Here is a 16639-nt window from a genome sequence, read left to right on the forward strand (position 1 = left end):
CTCTAAACCTGTGTGTCGATCGTCCTAATAGCTAGAAGTGTTCGGTGCTGTAGACAGTACGACTAATGACTAACAAGGGACTTGTTAGCGGGACACTGTCGGTTCACCAGTCTACTCTCTCTCTCTCTCTTTGACAAGCTGCCACCACTGCTTCTACACTGTTCCTCTGTGTCGACAGGTTGAGGATATTTAGCAGTGTTTTTTCCAGCAGCGAGGGAGGGCACTTGTCTCTGCGGCAGTCAGTCATCCACTCGATTAGCAGTTATGATCCATCGTCATCCCCTTCTGGCAGCTTTCAGGACACGGTGGTGGTTTTCAGGCATTGTTTGGGGACCCAGGTGAAGTTCCAGCCCCCCTGGGTCTCCTTGCAGACGAACGCCTGCCCCTGAGGGAAGCTGTGGGTCCGGACGGTGCTGGAGGGGCTGAGCGACATGCTGAAGGCTACCTCCGTCCGGCTGCGCGGGGTAGATGGGGTCGTGTACTGAGACACGACGCGGTTCGCTGGTGGGCAGGTAGAGGAGCTGTGGCAGTGTCTGTTGTCAATGCGGTGCTGCAGCCCAGGACCCCTTTCGTGAGACGGGTTTGACGAGGAAGAAGCTGACATGTGGTGGAATTGTTGTTGTATCGTTCCAGCTGACGACGATGGAGTATTAACCGGTTCGTCGTCACCCAATGGAAGTTCAAAGTGTGTGACTTGGGGGTAATTGGGGGGGGTGGCGGCCACAATGTCAGGGCTGTACTGGACAGAGGGCGGCACATCGGCGGCAGTGAAATTGGAGCAGGAGACTGTTGAGACGTTGTAGTTATCGGTGGTGTTGAATGTGGGTCTGTAATTAGTGGATAGTTCAATGCTAGCAGCACCTTGGCCAGTGGCTATAACAGGGGAGCTATAATTGGAAGCTTCGTGACGTGATGTTGTTGTTTCACAGTAGTTATCAGAGGGGTCGGTAGGGGGGCTGCATCTGGTGACTGAATAAAAGGAGGAGGGGGTAAGGCTACTACATTCAGCGGAGGTGTCGATGGTGTCCTCGTCCTTAAGCCCCAGCGTCTGCAGGATCCAGCAGTCCACGGGCGGGGTGGTCGCTAGTTCCTCCTCGGAGCAGAACTCCAGGGAGAGGTTCCGGCAGGTCCGTTTCAACCCTTGAGTACCCAGGAGCAGTTGGCTGGCGCTGAGGCTACCGAGTCCTCCGTCAATTTGCAGACTCCGCTTCCGGTTCCTCTTCCCATCACCACCGCTTTGAGCAGAGAGAAGTCTCTACAGGAACAAACATGTGAATAAGAAGGTTCTAGAATTAGGTCAAGAGAACTTCCGAATTACCGTCACAAACCTACACAATCATGGGCCGTCTCTCATGTCTCTCAAGGACACAATAATGATGAATTTAGATTAAAAATGAATTATGTGCAAATCGTTCCAATTGATTCAGGAGTCGATCTTTTTTCAATTCAATCGATTTGTTTACCTTAGTTTTTTCCTCCAAGGTTTTCACAAACGAAGAGTTCAGGAATTCTTTGAGTTTGTTGTTTTCCTCGTGTAATCTGGCGAGTTCTTCCTCTCTCTGTATCAACGTGTCTTGAAGCTTAAGAAAGATGTGAAGGGTAATTAGAAGGCATATACTTAAAAACACCATCGCTCATTTATTCATGTTGTATCTTTTGTTAATACCTGTTTGTTTCTCTGCAGATGTGGTGACAGGTGATCGTTCCAGACGGGTTCAGACGACGAGGTCCCATAGTCCAAATCACAGTGTGTCTCTGTGTGAGAGAGAGAGCAGCATAATACTTTGAATACCCATGATGCCTTCCTTCCTTCCTTCCTTCCTCCCTCCCTCTCTTCCTTGAAGAAATCATTGATCTGACATGACATGGATCAGTTGAAACAAGCTCGCTTTGACCAGTCCAATCATGGGAGGGAGGAAGGAAGGATGCATTTTGAAAGGATTCTGATATAAATATCCTAGTCTGTTTACCAAAATATGTAAAAAGAGCATATTCAAATGATTAGAGGAAAGAAAGAGGACTGCTAACCTGCGTAAATAATAAGTGGAACGTTGATGGGGGAATATGTAGTACATTTGTACATTATACATTTTTGGCATTTAGCAGACGCCTTATTCCAAAGCGACTTACAATCAATACATTTGAATACTAAGCATGTGAATCATCAGTCCACCATTCGTAGCTGGAAGAGTAATCCAGCTCAGGCCCGGGGCCATTGATAGAAGGAAAAACCTTCTCCTATCACCTTCTTCTAAAAGCCTTTTTTATTTTTTTATTTTATTACACTGGAGAAACAGAGAAACAGTACGAGGGGGGGGCAATAGAAGTTTTTAGGGACACAGTAGAGGGGAAAGCGGGTGTCTTTAGGAGACGTAGTGCTGAGGGGCAGAGTTAGTATAGTCTAACTTGAGCATATACCCCCCCATGTCCCATTCTGTGAAAAACCAAATGGAAAATTCCAATTTGATGAATGCCCAGCCCATACAGAGTCCTGGACATTGGTAGCCTACATAATTGCATAATTGCTGCAAAGAAGAAAAAAAAAGAACTCAACAGACTTACCCCGCTGCGGCGGCTCGTGCTGGCAAGATGTGTTGTCCAGGGGACCTGCGGCCCAAAAGGAGGCCAGAGTTTCCGTGGAAACATCAACACTGTCTGCTGGAGTTGGGGCGGGGTGAGGGCAGTCGAAGCGGTGGCCCCCTACAAAGCTCAGATCTTGGCAAGTCAGAGCAGTGCTCTGCAAAGCAAACAGGCACATGAGAGGGATGTAAGCAATGTATCAAAACAAGGCATCTGTAATGATACAAACGTCATAAACGATTGCATTTCCACTGTAGAACAATTCTAAAACATTAATACCATACACATTTTAATTAACACATTAATGACATTTGTTTGTTATCAAATATTAACATAGATAATTGGGGTAGCCTACAGACCACTGTGGTACAATTCAATACGACTTGATACCTTTACTAATGTGTTGAACACATGAATATTGATTCTTATGAACAGTTATAATGTCCCACATCATGCGGGATGTCTGTGAGATATGAAACAGCATCACAGCATCACTCCACCTGTTGCATCCCTTGGCTTTTACCCACACAGTGCAACTTGATCCCCGCGGTCACACATTCCCAGCACAGAAAATGAACAGTGAAGTATCATTCATCATGCTTAAGAAACACTTGGAATGAAACGTAAATGAAAAGGCACTACACACGCAACTTAAGGCTGCAATTAAATGGTCGAGGGACATGTGCGCGTAAAAACGCGCGCCGCAGCCACGACCCATGGAAATGGACAAACGGTCGGTGCATATTGTAAATAAATAAATAGATACAAGTCACATACATCGTGAGCATAGAATTATAAGGTTCTATCTCCGTTTAGGATGATAAGGTTCTATCTCCGTCTAGGGCAGTTCAGAGATATTGAGCGTCAAAGTTTTTACATTCCATTATGTTTTGTGAGATGGAACCTTTTTATGAATGACTAACTCAAATATGTTAAATTAATAAACACCTAATGGATCAGATTATGTAAAAAAACAAAACTCAATTTTGACAAAAATGGAGATAGAACCTTATAATTCTAACGTCACGACATGCCTATCTGTAAGATTGTGTTATGGGGAACACTCACCATGTCGCTGACAAGTTCTCCGGCAGAACTCCGGATCTTTGAGGTGTGCTGAGCTGTGTATTGAGGGAGGTGTGAGCAGTAACTCTTAATTTCGCTGCAGTAACAGTGACGACTGAAGTCCTGTCCTTGTTTCCAAGCGATCTGATTTGACCCAAAGCTGTCAAACGTGTGACGCGTTAGATCGGACCGTTGAAATCCCCAGGATCCACAAGATCTCCTCGACAATGCGTGACGTTAGAATTATAAGGTTCTATCTCCATTTTTGTCAAAATTTAGTTTTTTACCTAATCTGATCCATTAGGTGTTTATTAATGCCTGTGTGGTGATATTTTTAAAATGTTGACATTTTTCAGTTAGTAATTAATAAAATACAAAGGTTCCATCTCACAAAACATAATGGAATGTCAAAACTTTGACGCTCAATCTTTCTGAACTGCCCTAAACGGAGATGGAACCTTATCATTCTAAACGGAGATAGAACCTTATCATTCTAAACGGAGATAGAACCTTATCATTCTAAACGGAGATAGAACCTTATCATTCTAAACGGAGATAGAACCTTATCATTCTAAGCTCACGAATGGGTGACTGCGCTCCTTGCTCCTTCAAATCAAATTGATCAGGAAAAGTCACCAACTCACACAAAATAAAAATTCCAATATCAACTTGGTCGAGAAAAGCAGAACACCTGTAGCCTAATCATGCAAGTGCAGAAGTCTCCAAATCTCCTGTTTCCATAGCATGAGACGGCTTGATATGCAAGTGCACCCCCTGGACATGACAGAGTCTTACCCCCCCAACCCTTAATGCTGAGTGCCAAGTAGAGAGGCATGGGGTACCATTTTTATAGTCCTTGGTACGACTCAGCCAGAAATCAAACTCACGACCTCCCAATCCGCAGGACGGACACTCTAACCGCAAGGCCACTTGGAGCTGGTTAAAGATAGCACATAGTTAATATGTAATCTAAGAACACATATAGTTAAGAGACATAAGGAATTAATATAACCAAATGTGTGTCATGGGTAGACATGCATATACCCCCACCTCAACGGCCAGTTAAGTGAAATGCAACATACCATTGAGTGACATATTAACATGATCCTGTAAGAGACTGGCAGGGGGAGAAAGAGAGAGGGGGGGAGAGAGGGGGGGGGAGGGGGATCGGGTCCTGAGGCTGAGAGGCTGTCTCACAACTGTCTGCAAGGGATGGAGAGACTGCCAGGCTATGCTATGTTCGTAGTTTGTCAAACTTTGTGCATTTCAGTTGAGGACAAGTTGCATGATGTCTTGAATGAATGAATGAATCGTTTAATGACCACACGACCTAGGTCGGTGGAATTTGTTTTCGGTACAGGTGGAAGCTCAATACCTCAAGCTCAAAAGCTCAATGTGCCTTTAGATATAATAATCTATATTTTTAAAGCTATATTTTAGACTGAGGTGCCTTGAGATTTTAGGGACTTTTGAAGGGTGCCGTGACTAAAAAAAGGTTGAGAAACGCTGCCCTAAGCAACCACTTATTAGTCCATGTATGCCTTACGCCGGCCTTCGTTTTAATGTTCCTCAGAGTAAGACCAACCGTCACTCCAAATCTTTTATCCCTTCAGCTATCAGACTACTTAACTCAGATGGTGATCACTACAAGTAGACTTACCATGCACTGTTCTTAGTCTAATAGTTTTTTTTTCTGATTTCTTACACAACTAAAAGGTGCCCTTTAATGACCTTGTTGTCTGTTTACGGAACTGTGCTTGACACGACATTGTACTGTTGTATGTTGTTTGTGTCTGAATGAGGAGTAAAGCTACAAATGAATTGCCACCAGTGGGATCAATAAGGTTGTCTGAATCTGAATCTGCACACACACACACACACACACACACACACACACACACACACACACACGCACACGCACCTTGTGTGGTTTAGATTTTAGATTCCTGAATACCTTTTTTCCCCAACTGATACTGAGATTTCCTATGTGTGTATGTTTGGTATTGTTTTGTAGAGAGGAGGAGGGATTCTGAACACAGTGAAAACCTGTTCTTGTTTCTCCTTCATTTGCCAGGAGCAGTGTGGCAGGACACTGAGGGGGTTTGCAGGTCCATTCTGTCTTCCAGTAATTGCAGGGTTTTACACTGACTTTGTGAAGTGTTCCAGGGGTGGTGAGGAGGTGGAGGTGGAGGCGTGGGTGTCAGTGTTTACTCGATCTACTCCTTAACTGACTATTAAAGCGCTTAGCCCTTCTCTCCTTTCACCCTTCAGCTCTCCTCAACCCTCCTCAGTTATAATCCTCATCTCCCCATGTGCCATTGAAGTACAACTATGCAGAGGTAAATGATTTATATCTGTGCCAATTTACCTGTGTATGCTATTAGACATACCGCATCCACGTTGATATATTTACCTGTGTATTCTATTAGACATACTGAATCCACGTTGATATATGGATCCCCTCTCTGGAAGAGCTGTACAACACACGCTGCCTCAGGAAGGCCTCCAAGATCTCCAGAGACCCATCCCACCCTGGGTACGAACACTTTGCTCGGCTGCCCTCGGACAGGCGGTTCAGGACCATGTTCGCAAGGACAAACAGACTGAAGCTCAGCTTCTACCCCAGGGCCATCCAGGCCCTGAACACAGCAAAGACCTAGGTTCTAGGCCCTGGACAATCTAGACAATTTGATGGCAGCTACTAGATTGAAATCAAGTGCAACACTGAAACACAACTGTGAACATTTCAAACCTGCAAACTGCGACACTTTAAATGAATGTGCAATAATACTATGTGCAATATGACAACCCTCGGGTACATAAGGTTCAGAGATAGGAAATGTTAGAATAGGTATAGCATAGCATAGAGTACAGCACAGTGTTTTATTTGTATAGTATAGTATAGTGGATAGTGTACATAGCCTTTATTTATGTAAACCAGCTCTTTTCCCTTCTTGTTTTTAGTATTTTTTTCCTAGCACCAGGGGAGCCCCCCCTCCCAAATTTCGTTGTTTGGTACCTGTACTATATCAATGACAATAAAGACCATTCATTCATTCATTCATTTACCTGTGTACGCTATTAGATATACTGCAATAGGTAATTCACAATAGAGAATGTTTAGTCAGATAAAAAGGGTTCTGTGTAGAAACCTTTCACTTTACCATGAAGGTTATTTCAGTGAAAAGGGTTCGAGGTATAGATCCCTTTTGGAACCCTGTTTTCTAAGGGTGTATAAGTCGTCTCATGTCAAGCTAGTCAAGGCCTGACTATTCATTGGACCCCTCTGATAAGTTAAGAGAATACCTGTTTTCCCCTCTCCTCCTCCTCCTCTGTTCCAGCCACCTGTTACCGTATTTTGGGGTGTTTTAAATCGGTTAGGACATCTACTTTGTGCATAAGACAAGTAATTTCTCCAACAATTGTTTACAGACAGATTATTTCACTTAATAATTCACTATATCACAATTCCAGTGGACCAAAGCTTTGCTTGAAATCATGGGGAAATTAAAAGAAATCAGCCAAAACCTCAGAAAAAATGGTTGGATGGTTCATCCTTTTGAACAATTTCCAAATGCCTGAAGGTACCAAGTACAAACAATAGTAGGCAAGTCTAAAACACCACGAGGGGCCACGCAGTCGTCATAAACATAGGCTCAGGAAGGAGACGCGTTCTGTCTCCTAGAGATACACGTAGGATTACTTAGTGTGTGTGAAGAACCCTTATAAAGAAAATGACACACCAGGACATGGATGGCACATTGTTATTTGTGACCCTAGATGACAGCCATGCCCATGGGCATCACAGTGAGGACTCAGGCATCAACGTGTCCAACATCTCAGATGACAGAGATGTGTCCAGTCCAGCCTCAGGAGAGGAGACTCAGACGACCCCTTCCTTTGCCATCAGTTTGAGGACTGATGACTGAGACAATTACACAAACAATTACAATTACACAAACAATTACAATTACACAAACAATTACAATTACACAAACAATTACAATTACACAAACAATTACACAAACAATTACAATTACACAAACAATTACAATTACACAAACAATTACACAAACAATTACAATTACACAAACAATTACAATTACACAAACAATTACACAAACAATTACAATTACACAAACAATTACAATTACACAAACAATTACAATTACACAAACAATTACACAAACAATTACAATTACACAAACAATTACAATTACACAAACAATTACAATTACACAAACAATTACAATTACACAAACAATTACACAAACAATTACAATTACACAAACAATTACAATTACACAAACAATTACACAAACAATTACAATTACACAAACAATTACAATTACACTAACAATTACAATTACACAAACAATTACACAAACAATTACAATTACACAAACAATTACAATTACACAAACAATTACAATTACACAAACAATTACACAAACAATTACAATTACACAAACAATTACAATTACACAAACAATTACAATTACACAAACAATTACAATTACACAAACAATTACACAAACAATTACAATTACACAAACAATTACAATTACACAAACAATTACAATTACACAAACAATTACAATTACACAAACAATTACAATTACACAAACAATTACACAAACAATTACAATTACACAAACAATTACAATTACACAAACAATTACACAAACAATTACAATTACACAAACAATTACAATTACACAAACAATTACAATTACACAAACAATTACACAAACAATTACAATTACACAAACAATTACACAAACAATTACAATTACACAAACAATTACAATTACACTAACAATTACAATTACACAAACAATTACACAAACAATTACAATTACACAAACAATTACAATTACACAAACAATTACAATTACACAAACAATTACACAAACAATTACAATTACACAAACAATTACAATTACACAAACAATTACAATTACACAAACAATTACACAAACAATTACAATTACACAAACAATTACAATTACACAAACAATTACACAAACAATTACAATTACACAAACAATTACAATTACACAAACAATTACAATTACACAAACAATTACACAAACAATTACAATTACACAAACAATTACAATTACACACACAATTACAATTACACAAACAATTACACAAACAATTACAATTACACAAACAATTACACACACAATTACAATTACACAAACAATTACACAAACAATTACAATTACACAAACAATTACACAAACAATTACAATTACACAAACAATTACAATTACACAAACAATTACAATTACACAAACAATTACACACACAATTACAATTACACAATTACAATTACACAAACAATTACAATTACACAAACAATTACACAAACAATTACAATTACACAAACAATTACAATTACACAAACAATTACACAAACAATTACAATTACACAAACAATTACAATTACACAAACAATTACACAAACAATTACAATTACACAAACAATTACAATTACACAAACAATTACACAAACAATTACAATTACACAAACAATTACAATTACACAAACAATTACAATTACACAAACAATTACACAAACAATTACAATTACACAAACAATTACAATTACACAAACAATTACACAAACAATTACAATTACACAAACAATTACAATTACACAAACAATTACAATTACACAAACAATTACAATTACACAAACAATTACAATTACACAAACAATTACACAAACAATTACAATTACACAAACAATTACAATTACACAAACAATTACACAAACAATTACAATTACACAAACAATTACAATTACACAAACAATTACAATTACACAAACAATTACACAAACAATTACAATTACACAAACAATTACAATTACACAAACAATTACAATTACACAAACAATTACACACACAATTACAATTACACAAACAATTACACAAACAATTACAATTACACAAACAATTACACAAACAATTACAATTACACAAACAATTACAATTACACAAACAATTACAATTACACAAACAATTACACAAACAATTACAATTACACAAACAATTACAATTACACAAACAATTACACAAACAAGAAAGAAAAACACCTTTAATACCCTCTATACCCTCTTGCTGGGCTCTTTTTGAATCATTATGTTTTACTTTTTCAAGTATTGTTCTATATCGTGGAGCTCCGCCCCATAGGGGAGCTCTGCTCCTATTGGTTTACCCGCTACCTAAAGTAGCCAATGACTGAATTTTTCAATGCCTGCGCCCGCCTGGGGTGCTATATAAAGGGGCGTCCTTCGCTCCCTCATTCTCCCAAAAAGTTCAGCACGGGTTTATATCTGAAGACTGAGAAGGACGACTACTAAGACTGGAGGACCCGCCAGACTTTTCCCTTCAAGATGGATCGTCCGCCGCCTATGGAGAAGTTCCTCCGGGACGCCTGCCGCTGCGACTTCCAAGCAGCGGAGGACACTTTTTCAGCGGAGGAGACTTTTCCCTTCAGCGATGGATCGTCCGCCGCCGACCACGAAGAAGTTCCTCCGGGACACCTGCCGCTGCGATTTTCTAGCAGCGGAGGACAAGCAAGAACGGCGTTCTGGGCAGGCACCTCCCCAAGTAGGGATGGTCCCGCCCGCTCAGCCGGCCCTGACATCACGCCGCCCTCACCCAGCTGAGTGGTCGGTGCCGGTGTCAGAATCAGAAAGCTCTGATGAGAGCGAGCGGCAGGTAGAGCACGTTCTCCCCGCCCTCGCCGCCCCATCTCGGTGCGCAGGCGGCGGCAGCGGCGAATAACATCGCCGTGTTTAACGCCGCCATTGCGAAAATCACTGCGAAACGGAGGTTTCGGCGTGATGCGGCACTGGCTCTACCTCTAAACGACGGAGCCATGCCCCACTCGGCATCCCCAGCCCCCGCCGCTGACCACTGGGAGGGCCCGCTACGGCCCCCCACGGCAGCGTGGCCCGGTTTCACGGGCGGAGGGGTCGGTAATGACCCCACCACCGGTTTTTCCTCTTCATGACTGCTACCTCATAAAGAGGCAAAAGAAGGAAAATCCCCACCTTACTTTTGAGTAAAGGAGTTTTTTCCCATGTTATCTACCGGAGCGGAGACCCACCTGCCTTGTCGGAGCGTGGTCCAATCGCTACCGGTTAGAAACAAGGCGGAGACTGGCCCAGCTTACCAGCGTGTGGCCAGCTCTCTGCCTAGCGGACTACCTGCCGCTGCGATTTTCTAGCAGCGGAGGACAAGCAAGAACGGCGTTCTGGGCAGGCACCTCCCCAAGTAGGGATGGTCCCGCCCGCTCAACCGGCCCTGACATCATGCCGCCCTCACCCAGCTGAGTGGTCGGTGCCGGTGTCAGAATCAGAAAGCTCTGATGAGAGCGAGCGGCAGGTAGAGCACGTGCTCCCCGCCCTCGCCGCCCCATCTCGGTGCGCAGGCGGCGGCAGCGGCGAATAACATCGCCGTGTTTAACGCCGCCATTGCGAAAATCACTGCGAAACGGAGGTTTCGGCGTGATGCGGCACTGGCTCTACCTCTAAACGACGGAGCCATGCCCCACTCGGCATCCCCAGCCCCCGCCGCTGACCACTGGGAGGGCCGCTACGGCCCCCCACGGCAGCGTGGCCCGGTTTCACGGGCGGAGGGGTCGGTAATGACCCCACCACCGTTTTTCCTCTTCATGGCTGCTACCTCATAAAGAGGCAAAAGAAGGAAAATCCCCACCTTACTTTTTCAGTAAAGGAGATTTTTCCCATGTTATCTACCGGAGCGGAGACCCACCTGCCTTGTCAGAGTGTGGTCGAATCGCTACCGGTTAGAAACAATGCGGAGACTGGCCCAGCTTACCGGCGTGTGGCCAGCTCTCTGCCTAGCGGACTTACCCCTATCACGACACGAGGCGGGTTAAACACCCCTGTCTGTAGCCGTATAGAGGGACCGTTATCTACCAGAGCGGAGATCGACCTGCCTTGTCAGAGTGTGGTCGACTCGCTACCGGTTAGAAACAAACCGGAGACTGTCCCAGATTACCGGCGTGTGGCCAGCTCTCTGCCTAACGGACTTACCCCTATCACGACACGTAGCGGGTTAAACACCCCTGTATGTAGCCGTATAGAGGGGTCGTTATGTACATCAAAAACCCCTCCATGTCTATCAAGACCTGGCCCAGCTCATGAGCGTGCGGCCGGTTCTTTGATTATCAGGCATAATAAACCTGCGTCAATAAAGAGCATTGTTACACATAACAAACACTCTTTACAGACGGCAGCCCATCCCTTTCGAAATGACCCCACCTTGGGCTGTGCCACCTCCTCGGTGTGCAGCGGCGGCTGGGATCATACAGAAATTCAAGTTTTTTCTGTCGACTGCACCACAACAGACGGTCCAGCCGCTGTCGTTGCGTTATGCAGAATGACTAGAAGGGACAGGTATTCTGTCGGGCTGACTAGACAGGACATTGAGGAGGGGATATGCACTACAGTTCATTCAGCCTCCTCCGCCCTTCAGGGGCGTGAGAGAGACTGTTTTTTGTCCTGCCCGATAAAGACACGTGCGCTCCAGGAGGAGATTACGAATCTCCTAACAAAGGGCGCAGTGACATTGGTTCCGAGGGACCAGTGGGACATGAGATGGTACTCCCCATATTTCCTTGTCCCAAAGAATTCGGGAGACATGAGACCCATACTAGATTTCAGGGTCCTCAACGAGAGAGTGGCGAAACGCCCCTTTCGTAGATACCTGAGGGTCGCGTATTTCGTGTGCCAATCACAGAGTGGCACAGGAAATTCCTACGTTTTGTTTTCCAAGGGAAGGTTTACGAGTACACGCGCCTGCCCTTCGGGTGCACGCTTGCTCCTCGTTTTTTCTCCAAATGCGTGCAGACAGCACTCGAACCACTGAGGCGAAACGAGATACGCATATTAGCATATCTCGACGACCTACTGGTCTTGGCCCAATGCCCAAATCGAGCCATTCGGGACGCAACCTCACTGGTGCAGCACCTCACTCAGCTGGGGTTAGCTGTAAACTGGACAGAGAGTGCTCCGTGGCCGGCTCAACAGTTTTCCTATCTAGGCATTCAGTTGGATACTGCCGAGATGAGGGCCAGTTTATCGGCACCACGGAAAGCGACACTGACGTCAGCTCTCCGGGTGTGTCGAGTGACAAATACAATCACCGCTCTGTCAAGGATGTCCTTACTAGGACTGATGTCTGCAGCCCATGTAGTGGTCCCCTTAGGCCTGTTACACATGCGCAGACTGCAGAGGCGGTTCGCACGACTGCGACGGGTTCCAGTGAGACGCCGTCGCAAGTTGATTGTAATACAGAGATCGGTCAAAACCGACCTGAGCTACTGGAGAGACCCGCGCGTCATCGCGCGCGGAGTCGCCTGAGTTCGCTGAAAGCTCTCCACATTCCAGGTCTGCTCAACGAAGGAGCAGGTCTGTTATCACGGGGAGGCCCGAGGGACGACGACTGGAGGTTAGCACCCTCCATTGTGTCGCTGATTTGGGCACGGTTCGGGCAAGCAGAAGTGGTTCTGTTTGCGTCACGGACGAATGCGCAGTGTCACCTTTGGTTCTCCCTGCGCGAACAGGACAACCCGCCATTGGGAGTCGATACATTCGCACACCACCCATGGCCGAGGGTCCTGTTATACGCGTTCCCACCCCTGACATCTATCCTCCCACTGTTGGCACGAGTGAGGTCAGAGAGGCTAGAGTTAATTCTTGTAGCCCCGGACCGTCCCGGAGCCCCGTGGTTTCCGGAACTGATGGAGATGTTGGTAGAGGGCCCATGGCCCATACCTCATCGACAAGATGCACTCTCTCAAGCCGGAGGCTTGGTGAAGGGGCCGCCTATGAGGGGGGGCCCCTCATGGCCTGGTTACTGAGAGGGATTGTTAGAACGCAGGGGTCTGACAGACGCGGTCATTCAGACCATTCAGAGTGCGCGCGCGCAATCCACTGCAAAGGGATATGCGGCGCGCTGGCGAGTTTTACACAGTGGTGTGAGGGACAGGACGTTGACCCTGTCTGTTGTCGGGTCGAAACGTTCTTGTGCTTCTTACAGTCGCTGTTGACAAGGGATTGGCGGCGGGAACTATTAAAGTTTACGCGGCTGCCATCTCAGCTTGTCATGAGGGTTTTGCGACAGCGACACTGGTTTTTCAGTCATTCGCTGGTTAAGCGTTTTTTGACTGGAGTGTGTAGGCTTAGACGCCCTCATAGGACTCTAATGCCAAAATGGGACCTGTCGATTGTGCTAGAGGCGCTGTGCGTGCCCCCATTCGAACCCATTGTCACTGTGTCGTTGCGTTTTATTGTCTCTCAAGACGAGTCTACTCCTCGCCTTGACTACGGCTGAGCGAGTGAGTGATTTGTGCGCTCTCTCGTCACGGGCAGATTGTTTGATCATATCTGATGACGAAACAAAAGCTGTATTACGCCCTAACCCGGATTTTATCCCTATGGTTAATCGTGGGTTTAGGGTTCAGAGCTGTGCTCTGAGCGCCTTTTTTCCTCCTCCTCACAACGGAGAGAGGGAGAGGCGTTTTACATTGTATTGTCCGGTGCGCGCGTTGGCACAATATGTGAAGCGCGAGGCAGGACTGAGATCTTCTCCCCGGCTTCTGATCTGCTATGGCGGACAGAAAGCCGGGACACCACTCTCGAAGCAGAGGCTGTCCCTTTGGATTTGCGAGGCTATTAGCCTCGCATACGAATCGAAGGGGCAGCCCGTGCCGACTGGCATTCGGGCTCATTCCACCAGGGGCATGGCCGCATCAGTGGCCATTCTCAGGGGAGTGGGAGTGGAGGAGATATGTGTGGCGGCGTCTTGGTCGTCGCCATCACTTTTTATACGGTGTTACTTGAAGATATTTCTTCCTCATCCTTTTCTCATTCTGTCCTCAGTTTTGCTGATGACTGATGTAGTGGGGAAGGCACTTGGATTACCCTGGTCATGGGATTCTATTCAAGTGCTGTCAGGATGAATACGGATGTGCCTGGGGAAGGGACCCTCCTCCAGGACATGTTCCGTTAGATCAACAACCCTACGTGCTCACGTAAGGGTTAGGTCAGTGATATTCTTCCTCAATCCTTTCTCATTCTGTCCTCAGTTTGCTGATGACTGATGTTGTGGGAAGGGCACTTGGATTACCCTGGTCATGGGGATTCTATTCAAGTGCTGTCAGGATGAATACGGATGTGCCTGGGGAGGGGACCCTCCTCCAGGACATTTCTGTTAGATCAACAACCCAACGTAAGGGTTGGGTAAGTGATATTTCTTCCTCATCCTTTTCTCATTCTGTCCTCAGTTTGCTGAGGACTGATGTAGTGGGGATGGCACTTGGATTACCCTGGTTGGGGATGCTATTCAAGTGCTGTCAGGATGATTACGGATGTGCCTGGGGAGGGGATCCTCCTCCAGGACATGTTCCGTTAGATCTACAACCCTGCGTGCTCACGTAAGGGCTAGATCAGTGGAGCAGACTCGGTGTGGGTTGGGCCAACTTTTTAAGGTTGTCTTGAACCAACATCAGTGGTCAGCTCCGGGTGCCGCTGAGATTGTTTTCGGATTAATAGTCTCAGTGGGGGTACATTTGGCCTCGCTCGCTCCGCCTAAACCAATAGGAGCAGAGCTCCCCTATGGGGCGGAGCTCCACGATATAGAACGATAGTTATGGAGATAGACTCCAGTTCTATGAGTGGAGCGGAGCCCCATAGGGCTGCTGGCCCACTTCGACTCGTTCAAACCCGGCTGTTTTGTATGTTTGGGAGAATGAGGGAGCGAAGGACGCCCCTTTATATAGCACCCCAGGCGGGCGCAGGCATTGAAAAATTCAGTCATTGGCTACTTTAGGTAGCGGGTAAACCAATAGGAGCAGAGCTCCCCTATGGGGCTCCGCTCCACTCATAGAACTGGAGTCTATCTCCATAACTATCGTTTTTCTGAGTGGGGCAGTCCCACTCATATTTTCATTGTTATTGTGACAGAGACAGTAGAGATTTGACAGGAAGGATGGGTGAGAGAGAGAGAAGGGATGACATGCAGGATATGTCCGCGGCCAGAATCGAACGGGGAACCCTGCGGTTACATGGTCAGCACTTAGTCCGCTACGCCACCTAAGTGCCCCTTACTTTTAATATTTGTTGTAGTCAGTGTTCTTCTTACTACTTACCTACTACTTCTTCTTCTTCTTCTTCTTCTTCTTCTTCTAAGTCAGTGAATCATCTATCCATCAGTCATCATAAGAAAAGTAAATCTATGCTAGGACCAGGGGCCATTGGCAGTCACAACGCTAGAAGAAGGAAGAATTACTTTTTTTTAGCGACAGTCAAGATGTAGCCTGAAGAGATGGGTCGGTCTTCTGTTTAAGGCAGAAGATAGGTAGTGACTCTGCAGTCCTGACAGCTCCGTTCCACCAGCGGGGCACCAGGACAGTGAAGAACCGTGAATGAGTGAATGAGTAGCACGACTGCTGCATCCACGTAGAGGCGGCGGTGTGCCAGTCGGCCAGCCGAGATGGAAGAGCAGGGTTTGGGGGGCTGACCATTGCTTGCAAGTAGGGCGGGGCTGTTCCCTTTACCGTCTGGTAGGTGAGCACCAGGGTCTTGAATCTGATGCAAGCTGCTACTGGGAGCCAGTGAAGAGTACCAAGGAGGGGGGTGACATGGGAGAACTTGGGGAGATTGAACACCAGACGGGCGGCAGCGTTCTAGATGAGCTGGGTGAGGTTTGATGGCAGAGGCGGGGAGCCGGGGCCAGGAGTGCCTTGCAGTAGTCAATGCGGGAGATCTGTACGACACTTACGAATAGATATGAATAGAATTATTGAAATGATTGAATTGATAATATGAATAGAATAGATGCCATAAAGGTGTAGCATGTTTTCTTGTCTTTTTCCTTGTGTGTTGTGTGAAATGTGTGTGTGCATGTGTGTGTGTGTGTGTGTGTGTGTGTGTGTGTGACACTGT

The 16639-nt window shown here is 45.5% G+C and overlaps 1 protein-coding gene across 1 annotated transcript; it reads right to left on the reverse strand.

The window, feature by feature from the left end:
* Window positions 1–295: 295 nt before the first annotated feature.
* On the reverse strand, window positions 296–16218 carry gmnc (geminin coiled-coil domain containing; the record flags this gene model as incomplete). The annotated part of the gene is made up of 5 exons (XM_080549056.1): window positions 296–1255; window positions 1464–1580; window positions 1667–1755; window positions 2563–2737; window positions 16075–16218. The coding sequence occupies 5 exons, from the start codon at window positions 16216–16218 to the stop codon at window positions 296–298; spliced, it is 1485 nt and encodes a 494-aa protein (XP_080405182.1).
* Window positions 16219–16639: the final 421 nt, after the last annotated feature.

The sequence above is a fragment of the Nansenia antarctica genome (assembly GCF_963989245.1).
Source record: "Nansenia antarctica genome assembly, chromosome: 19".
In the NCBI taxonomy this organism is placed as follows: domain Eukaryota; kingdom Metazoa; phylum Chordata; class Actinopteri; order Argentiniformes; family Microstomatidae; genus Nansenia; species Nansenia antarctica.